This window comes from Mus caroli, unplaced genomic scaffold (assembly GCF_978045245.1).
Source record: "Mus caroli unplaced genomic scaffold, Mus_caroli_1 scaffold_17, whole genome shotgun sequence".
NCBI classification, from domain to species: Eukaryota; Metazoa; Chordata; class Mammalia; order Rodentia; family Muridae; genus Mus; species Mus caroli.
This window is the reverse complement of record NW_028227272.1, coordinates 87,672,572-87,682,500: the sequence shown is the minus strand read 5'-3', so window position 1 is coordinate 87,682,500 and position 9,929 is coordinate 87,672,572. Positions and strand designations below refer to the sequence as shown.

The window sequence follows — 9,929 nt, the reverse complement described above, 5'->3', positions numbered from 1 at the left end:
GCTCACAACCATCTGTCATGGGATCTGTTGCCCTCTTCTGGTGTGTCTGAAGACAGCTACGGTGTCCTCATATAAGTAAAATAAATAAATCTTTAAGAAAAAGAAAGAAAGAAAGAAAGAAAGAAAGAAAGAAAGAAAGAAAGAAAGAAAGAAAGAAAGAAAGAAAGAAAGAGAGAAAGAATAAGAAAATGCAGGACAGGGCTGGTGAGATGGCTCAGTGGGTAAGAGCACCCGACTGCTCTTCCGAAGGTCCAGAGTTCAAATCCCAGCAACCACATGGTGGCTCACAACCATCCGCAACGAGATCTGGCACCCTCTTCTGGAGTGTCTGAAGACAGCTACAGTGTACTTACATATAATAAATAAATAAATCTTTAAAAAAAAAAAAAAGAAAATGCAGGACAACTATTTGGGAAAGTGGGGACCAGGGGGAAAGGACACGGGGACCAGGGAGGGTGATAGGGGCTGAATAGGATCAAAGTTCATTGTTAGCCATGGTCATGCACACCTAATGGCCCCAGCACCTGGGTCACCGAGGCAAGAGGATTGCTGTGAGTTTGAGCAAAGCCTGTGCTATGTAGTGAGTACCAGCAGAGTCAAAGCTATGTAATAAGACCACCTTCTCAAAGAAACAAAGACAAAGAAGACCACACTATCTACATTATCTGCATTAGGAAATGCTATAATGAAACCCATTATTTTATTCAATAAATATACACTAATAAATATAAAATAAATAGAAATAAATAGAAACAGAAATAAAATAAATATAAAAATAAAGTGTATGAGAGAGAGAGAGGCAGAGAGACAGAGACAGAGACAGAGACAGAGACAGAGACAGAGACAGAGACAGAGACAGAGACAGAGACAGAGACAGAGACAGAGACAGAGAGGTGAACAAATGCATTCATCTTAAAAGGTCACTCTGAGTTAGCGAGAGAGCTCCGCAGATGAAAGGCTCCCAAGCCGGGCAGTTTCCATACCAGGGGCCCATGTGCTGGAGGAAATAGAACAACTCCCCACGCTGTCTTCTGACCTTCACAGCTGTACTGAGGCACCCCCACCCCCTAAATAAATAGATGTGAATTTTTAAAAGAAAAATTTTGCTTAATTTTATGGCAAGTTAACTCAGAGCCTTACTACTGAAAGTTACAGATACAGTTTGAGTCCCATGCCTGATTCGCTTATGTCTGTGTGAGCACCAGCCATGCTAACCCTGCTGGGCATGTCTGCCGGAGTTAGTAAGGGACTGTCAAAGCCGAGAGGGCCTCACCTCCGGCTCAGCCCAGCCTCTGCCTGGCCACCTTCCTGTGTTCCGACTTACGCTTGTTGGCTTTCAGCTTCTTCTCGTCCACAGGAATGAGGTCTATGTAGTCCAGGTAATACTCATAGCTGGTGAGCGGGACAGAGGCGTCGGTCCTGTTGGCCATGACTGTGGCTGCAGATGACAGTGTCTGTCAGAGGCTCGCACCCAGAGCTGGGCCGTGAGCTCCAGAGACAAGATTGCTTAACTAATTTCTATCAAAATCACCCGGCTTGTCTGTGGCTCTCCCGGCATGGGGCCTGCCTACTTATCAGAGCTGCATGGCTGGAAGGTCAGGGGGCTGTTCCCCTGTAGGGCTTCTGGTTCCTGTCTCTCCTGGACAAACCTCCAAAGGCTACTTAGAGACACGGCTTCCCATTCGGCACTAGCTTGCCTCTCTGTGGAAGGATGAGGAACTGGGCAAGAAATCAGATGACCGCAGAAAGTGCCTAGCAGTGCTGGACATGACCATCCTCTTTTGCCTCTGATAAATGAATAGTTAATGCAATCTCAAGGGAAGCCTGCCAGCGCCCTTGACTTACTCTGAGGCAGCTCTCCGTGTTATTAAGCAACCAGTAGACCTCTGGCTTGGATTCCGAAGGCAGGCCCCTTATGTACTCTGTGATGTGCATGCGCAGTTAACTAGAACCCCCAATCCCACCTCTTAGCTGAATGTGTCCCCAGCTTTTACCCAAGCTTCCAGGAACCTGCAGTATATCTGGTCAGCAGCCCACAGAACTGAGCACAAGGGTCAGCCCAGCTTTTGGCTGACACCGAGGGTAAGGAGGAATCCAGGCTTCTGAGGGGCCTGCTCCTAAGTTATTGCTCCTGACATTCAGTCTTTCACACAACCCCTATGTGCTGCCCCCAGAATATGAAGACTACTGGAAGGAGCAGCTAATCCGTGAGGCACCGTGGGATAGATAGTGCCTTTGGGAGTTAGGCACTGATCCCAGGTCCTTCCTTCCTTCCTACTGTTTTTTAACCATTGACCAGGCAAGTTCCTGTTGTCTGCAGACACTGTCTTATTTATTTTTTTATTTTTTATTTTTGTTTTTTTCGAGACAGGGTTTCTCTGTATTGCTTGGCTGTCCTGGGACTCACTCTGTAGACCAGGCTGGTCTTGAACTCAGAAATCAGCCTGCCTCTGCCTCCCAAGTGCTGGGATTAAAGGTGTGCGCCACCACGCCCAGCCAGACACTGTCTTATAACTGAGCTCACTTCTGACATAAACTGTTCAAAGTTGACAGATGCCCTAGGGTTCTGGGTGCAATCCCACAGAATCACACGCCTCTCCCCACGGCAGCTGTTAATCCTAAACCTTACGCTGTCACCTCAGTTCTGACGTACTGGCTGGACACGGGGGGTCCCACAAGCCCCTCCTCTGGTTCAGTCATGTGCTGAAATAGTTTCAGGACTCAGGAGAGCAATTCCTTACTGGATTCCTAGTGTCTCCTAAATGGACACAACTCGCATAGAGTCAGACGGAAGCTGTTCCTACCAAACGAGGCCTGATTTGCACAACACAGAGCATGCCAACCTTTGGAAGTGGTTTTTGCACCAGAGTCTATGTGAGGCAAAGGGTAAAGGCACAGAAGACTCAACTCTGTGACCCTGAGGAGAGGGGGCAGGGACACTTAAAACCGCAGAGAGACAGGCTGCTCTGAGACTTTGATAAAAGATGATTGGAGGGAAGGAATAAGAGTTATGGGTGAAAAAAAAAAAAAAAGAGTTATGGGTGGCCTGAGTATGTGTCATCAAGTTTTGTGGCTCTTCACAGAACACAGTGGCGTTAGTATGCTTTTCTGGTAATTTTCAGCTTCCTGACATCATGCACAGGAACAAGCAGGGGGGGTGGGGGGAGTGGGAGGTCAGTGTGTCAGCGTTCACTGAAGACAGACCAGAGCAGCCTCCAGATTCTGAACAACGCAGGCAACTGTTAGCACACGTCAAAGGGGTTACCTGGAACAAAGCCATGGAGAGTGTGGCTTAGCCCTGCGACCACCAAAGCTGTGGCTAGAAGCCAAGGAAGCAAAGGCATTTACACTAAGGACATTTCCCTTCATTTTGAGGTATTAGGTGGAGGTAGGGAGCTTCCTGGCCTTCTCCAGGTCCATCCCCTTCTCCTTCAACAGCCCCTCCCCTCCTGCAATGGGGGGCTACCCCAAACTCCTTGTAGAGGATCTCAGGGTTCTAGTGTGCACAGAGGTCCTGTGACTGGTCTCAATCTCCAGGTGAGATCTATCCTTAAGGCTCTCCCCAGAGACTAAGTATAGTATAGGCTAAGAATTCCAGTTCTTATTCTCTCATTCTCTCTCTCTCTCTCTCTCTCTCTCCCCTCCCCCCCTATTTTGGTTTTTCGAGACAGGGTTTCTCTGTATAGCCCTGGAACTCACTCTGTAGACCAGGCTGAGCTCGAACTTCAAGAAATCCACCACTGCCCGGCTGAGTTCCAGTTCTCTCATAGATAGGACTGGGTCCTCTGACAGCTCCCAAGTCTCTACCAATCACCTCATTAGCATAAGCCCAGGTATGGATGAATGGAGTTGGTGACTCAGTAATTCCATCTGAGACCCATGTATTCGATCACATAACACAGCCCAGCACACCTTTGATCTCCAGCTCCCTCTGCCAGCACGTACAAAGGGATCACTCCGTTCTGTTCTTACCTAGTGTTGTAGGGACACCGTGTAAGTAATTCGTTTTCCCACAGTGGTAAGCATTTGGATTCTTTTCAACAGGGGGCCCTTGGATAGGAGCTGTCCTTGTGACTCGCTTTGGCTTTGAGTAGAGGTCCTATTGACCCAGGATGTGACTCAGTGGCAGAGTGCTCGCAGAGCTTCTACAAGGCCTTGGGTTGGTTCAGTTCTCAGCATTGAGAAAACAACAAACAAATCCCACAAAGACGTTGTGTAAGTTCCAGGCCAAGGACTCAGGGGTTTGACTCACATTCTCCAGCAGCACTGACAGCAGGGGCTGGCCTCCTGGGAGCCAGGGGCAAACTGGGCAGTGAGAGTGAGGTGAACCCCCACAGCACTGCCGCCTCCATGGTGTGCAGATGGCTGTAGATCGGTGAGGAAGGAAGCAGTCTAAACCCGGAGGTCACTCCACCCCCTCCCAGCCTGCTTCACACGGGCAGTCCAAAGAGTTGTGAGAATTTCTCTCTCTCTCTCTCTCTCTCTCTCTCTCTCTCTCTCTCTCTCTCTCTCTCTCTCTCTCTCTCTCTCTCCATGCCCCTCTTTCTCTCTCTCTCTGTGTAGGCCAGAGGACAATCTTGAGTATCACTTTTGTGTCATTCCTTGAGAGCCATGCACCTTGTTTTCTGAAGCTCTCTCTCACTGACCTGGAGCTCAACCAGTGCGCTAGGCTGGCTGGCCTGTGAGCCCCAAGGGTGCCTGCATCTGCCTCCCCAGGGCAGAGATAACAAGCATGAACCATCTGTTACCTCTGGTTACTTTCTGACATGGGTTCTAGGGTCCTCATGTTCTCAAGGCAAACCCTTTAACATTGGGGGGCACTTCCCCCAGGCCAGACGACTGCTGTTGTAAGTCACGAACCTTGGGGTGCTGTCTTGTACAGCGCGGGGTAACTGGTGAAATGCCGTGTTTCTGTCCTTTATGGTTTCAGTTCTTTCTGTCCCTCCACTTTGACATGTTCAGTCCTTCATTCCACAGTTTAAAAAGTAAAATTGGTCAGATCCTTCACTGGGAAAGAGTATCAAAAGGAAAGTTCACAAGAGGCAAAGATCAACAGTTGAAGGACAATGGTAGACTCTGTCTCCACACATCACCTACAATGCAATGTCTCTCTAGTTTCTGTTGCTGTGATGAGCACCCTGACTGTCTTAGTTAGGATTTTATTGCTGTGAAGAGACACCATGACCAAGGCAACTCTTGTAAAGGACAATATTCAGTTGGGGCTGGCTCACAGTTTCAGAGGTTCAGTCCATTATCATTGTGGCATGAAACAGGGCAGAGTGCAGGCAGACATGGTGCTAGGGAAGGGGCTGAGAGTTCTACATCTTGATCTGCAGTCAGCAGGAGTAGACTGCGTGTGTCACTGGCACATCTCAAAGCCGCGCCTCCACTATGACAAAAAATAACACCACACCTCTGAATAGCACCACTGCCTATGGCCAAGCAATCATACACATGGATCTATAGGGCATTTCTAGTCAAATCACCACACTGACTAAATCAACTAGGGGAGAAAGGGTTTATCTAGTTTGCTTCCATTTATCACTGGGGGGAAGCCAAGACAGAAGGACTCAGAGCCCCTAAGTCACATCATGCTTAAGAGTGGAGTCAAACCCACCTGTGCCACCTGCCTGCTTCTGCTCAGGGTGGTATCCCACCTGTGCCACCTGCCTGCTTCTGCTCAGGGGGGTATCCCACCTGTGCCACCTGCCTGCTTCTGCTCAGGGGGGTATCCCACCTGTGCCACCTGCCTGCTTCTGCTCAGGGGGGTATCCCACCTGTGCCACCTGCCTGCTTCTGCTCAGGGGGGTATCCCACCTGTGCCACCTGCCTGCTTCTGCTCAGGGGGCATCCCACCTGTGCCACCTGCCTGCTTCTGCTCAGGGGGGTATCCCACCTGTCCTACCTGCCTGCTTCTGCTCAGGGGGGTATCCCACCTGTGCCACCTGCCTGCTTCTGCTCAGGGGGGTATCCCACCTGTGCCACCTGCCTGCTTCTGCTCAGGGGGGTATCCCACCTGTGCCACCTGCCTGCTTCTGCTCAGGGGGCATCCCACCTGTGCCACCTGCCTGCTTCTGCTCAGGGTGGTATCCCACCTGTCCTACCTGCCTGCTTCTGCTCAGGGGGGTATCCCACCTGTGCCACCTGCCTGCTTCTGCTCAGGAGGCATCCCATCCGTGCCGCCTGCCTGCTTTACTCTTACATTGCTCAGGGCCCACCCAGCCCATGAAATGGTATAGCCTATGTTCAGGGTGGGTCTTCTACCTCCCCTTAGGTAAGGCAACTAAAACAATGCCCCACAGGCTCTCGCACAGCCTGACCTCAGGGAGCCCTCAGTCACTAGGCTTGACACGAGCTCGTGGCAAGCTGGAGCATAAAGCTAAGCACCACATACAACAAGAGGACCACTCTGCCTACAAAAAGACTTCAAAAGAGCACGGCATGCCATCTGGAGAAAATGAAGTCAAGGGAAGCCGATTCTGAAACGAATGATCCAGAGACTAGAATTAGCAGACAAGGCCCTTAAAAGCAACCATTATTAAATAACTAAAAATAAATATATAACATAAAAATCTAGAATGTGAAAATGTATAAAAATCCGTACTGGTAGCAGTAAAGGGCATGCCACAGAAAAAGTGGCTACAGGTGAGTCCACTTGTGATTGTTGGCTAAATAAATGTGTTAGCCAAGTGTGGCTCTTCCTCACACAACTATAGGATGGGGAGAAATAGAAAATCCACCACTCCTATGATTCATCACAACTATTAGATGGCAAGACTTTGGTGGGCATGTAAAAATGGATGGATGTCAAACTAGTAGGTGAAAGTTTGAGCAGAAACAACATTTGTCTAGTTTAACAAGAATCTCCAAATTGTTAATTACTAACTTGAATACTGTTTACACAGAGTAAAACAATCACAAGAAAACTCCAAGTATCGCACCTCACATCACAGACAAGCAATGATGGCAGCATCTGTCACATAATATGTGCACTGAGGGATACATAACCTCTGTGGTGCTCTTGTTAAATTCATGGTCCCAGTAATTCTTGTACAGGATTTTAATCCAGCAACATGGATGCTCTGGTAAGGGGTCAGATGCAAAGATATGATCCAGCTGGAATACAGACATGTCCTTAGTATACACCTTTGATCTCACTGGCTGGAATATAGACAGGCCTTTAGTGCACGCCTTTAATCCTAAACAATGACTTCTAACTGAGGGACAGATGAAATGTTGAATCAGAGAAAGATTTGATAGGATGAGTTAGAGATGAGTTAGAAATAGAATACACCCAACTCTCGTAGAACAGACAGCAAAGAGAGGCTACTTAAAAAGCAGTGAGGAAGAGAAAGAGAGAGAGAGAGAGAGAGAGAGAGAGAGAGAGAGAGAGAGAGAGAGAGAGAGAGAGAGAGAGAAAGAGAGAGAGAGAGAGAGAGAGAAACTGAATTCAGTTCAGTTTGGAGCAGTTCAGTTCAGTGCAATTCAGTTCCGTGCAGATGAGCTCAGTTCAACTCTGAGCAGAGAGGTTGTGTTCAAAACAGCTCGGTTCATGGAGTTCAGAGGCAGTTTTCCCAAGCAGAGCAATTTAGTCAGAAGCTGAGAGAAGCCAATTTGAATCGGGCAGCTTGGAGAGGAATGTGAGTCAGAAGAGCTCAGTTGAACCAGCCAGCCAGTGTTCAGAAAGTACTAGAAAGAGTGAGATTATTTGGCAGTAAGTCTCAGAGGATGAAACATTCCAGGTTAGCAGACGGAGACTGGAAGCTGAAGCCTTCAAGGTCCAGGCTTGCAGATGACTTGATTGTACAGAGGCTAGCGGCTTCCAGGCCTAAGCTTAGGGATAGTTAGATAGAAATGTCTGGGGCTGGAGAGATGGCTCAGTGGTTAAGAGCACTGGCTGCTTGCTCTTTTAGAGGTCCTGAGTTCAATTCCCAGCAACCACATGGTGGCTCACAACCATCTGTAATGGGATCTGATGCCCTCTTCTGGTGTGTCTGAAGACAGCAGCAGGGTATTCACATTTATTAAATAAATAAATAAATCTTAAAGAAAGAAAGGAAGGAAGAAAGAAGGAAAGAAAAAGAAAAAGAAAGAAAGAAAGAAAGAAAGAAAGAAAGAAAGAAAGAAAGAAAGAAAGAAAGAAAGAAAGAAAGAAAGAAAGAAATGCCCTGGGCAAGCCGGTCGTGGTGGCACACACCTGTAATCCCAGCACTCGGGAGGCAGAGGCAGGCAGATTTCTGAGTTTGAGAGTTCAAGGCCAGCCTGGTCTACAGAGTGAGTTCCAGGACAGCCAGGGATATACAGAGAAACCCTGTCTTAGAAAAAGGAAAAAAGGAAAGGGAAGGGAAGGGAAGGGAAGGGAAGGGAAGGGAAGGGAAGGGAAGGGAAGGGAAGGGAAGGGAAGGGAAGGGAAGGGAAGGGAAGGGAAGGGAAGGGAAGGAAGGAAAGGAAAGGAGACAGACTCCTCACAGCACCACAGCATTCTGGGTTGGATCTTGGAACAGGAGACAAGGATGTTAAGTTAGTGCCAAATCCAAGGAAGTCCACGTTGCAGGATTTTTGATCACACTTTGAACCCCAAGATTGGGAACTGGAGAAACCTGTTTCTTGTTGTGGTGCGGCTCAGCCCTAGCACCACCTTTCACCCAAGAGCTTCCTGTAAATAAGAGTTAAATAAAGTCAACGACAGGAAGTGAACACAGGAAAACCCAGGGAGGAGAAAAGAGGGTCTTTGAATTGAAGGGTGTTTAGGAGAGTGTGAGGAGAGCTTTTTCCTTCTGGGACTCGGTGGAGTAGGAAGGGCAGCTGGGTGCTTTCTCTGCTTCTCTGAGCCAGCAGGCTTTCACCACAGCCTCTGGCTCCTGAAACTTCATTTGGTAACTCGAACATTTGGGATTTTTGTTTTAAAAACAACAGTCCAGAAAAATATTTGGTTGATGAGTGGCATTTTGCCAATGTTAATATCTGGGTTTTATTGAAGCTGGAAACTCTTGGCTCCATTTAGACTCTTTCTGTGAGGAACAGAACTTAAAAAAAAAAAAAAAAAAAAAAACACTTTCATGTGACTTGGAAAAATTTCATGCCTGTGTGACCCTGTTTTTGTTAGGGAATTGGTTCTTCTCATAAAGTGTTGCTTGCCTGGAGAGCATGAGAACCTGACTTCAACCCCAGGACCCATGTTCATTTAGTGCTGCCTGGGTTTTGTTTTTTTAAACATGGGTTGAGGCTCAAACTGTTTCTCATCCCATTCTTTTTTTTTTTTTTTTTTTTTATTATTATATGTAAGTACACTGTAGCTGTCTTCAGATGCACCAGAAGAGGGTGTCAGATCTCATTACGGATGGTTGTGAGCCACCATGTGGTTGCTGGGATTTGAACTCTGGACCTTCAGAAGAGCAGTTGGGTGCTCTTACCCACTGAGCCATCTTGCCAGCCCCTCTCATCCCATTCTTGTATGGCAAGAACTTTGCTGACTGATGTATTTTCCAAGTCCAGGTCAGGTGGGGTGTAGGGAAGAACTTTACATCTTTGTGTAGGTATTTTAAACTGTTATTATAGATAAAAATATTATGATATATGTAGATATTATAGGTATATATTGTGGATGTTATAGTTATTATAGATAAGAGTTATTACAGATTATAGCTCTTCTCCTTCCTTCCTTTCTAATTGAACATAACTTAGGTAAGTTTGAAGTTTTCCCTTTTGTCTATTGGATTACTAATTGCTAAGGCAAACTTATTGGTGTGACAATAGTCTTAAGAACGGGGCGGGGGGGGGGGAGGCAAATTAAACATCTTCTCCCACCTTTATACTCCTGTGAAGGTCGATGCTTTGAGATAACAGTGACCTGTTTACCTCTAAGACCTTGGCTGCCAGCATTGTTTCTTTCCCTTTAAAATCATAAGCAAGATCTGGACGGCGACACT

At 47.3% G+C, this 9,929-nt stretch overlaps 1 protein-coding gene across 1 annotated transcript in view; it reads right to left on the bottom strand.

Annotated features, from left to right (window-relative positions):
• Positions 1 to 1,451, bottom strand: part of Mrap (melanocortin 2 receptor accessory protein) — an 11,348-nt gene extending 9,897 nt beyond the window's left edge. Inside the window, exon 1 of the mRNA XM_021185564.3 lies at positions 1,325 to 1,451. Within this exon, the coding sequence (XP_021041223.1) occupies positions 1,325 to 1,430 (106 nt within the window). The 5' untranslated portion in view covers positions 1,431 to 1,451. The remainder of the gene's footprint in view (positions 1 to 1,324) is intronic.
• Positions 1,452 to 9,929: the final 8,478 nt, after the last annotated feature.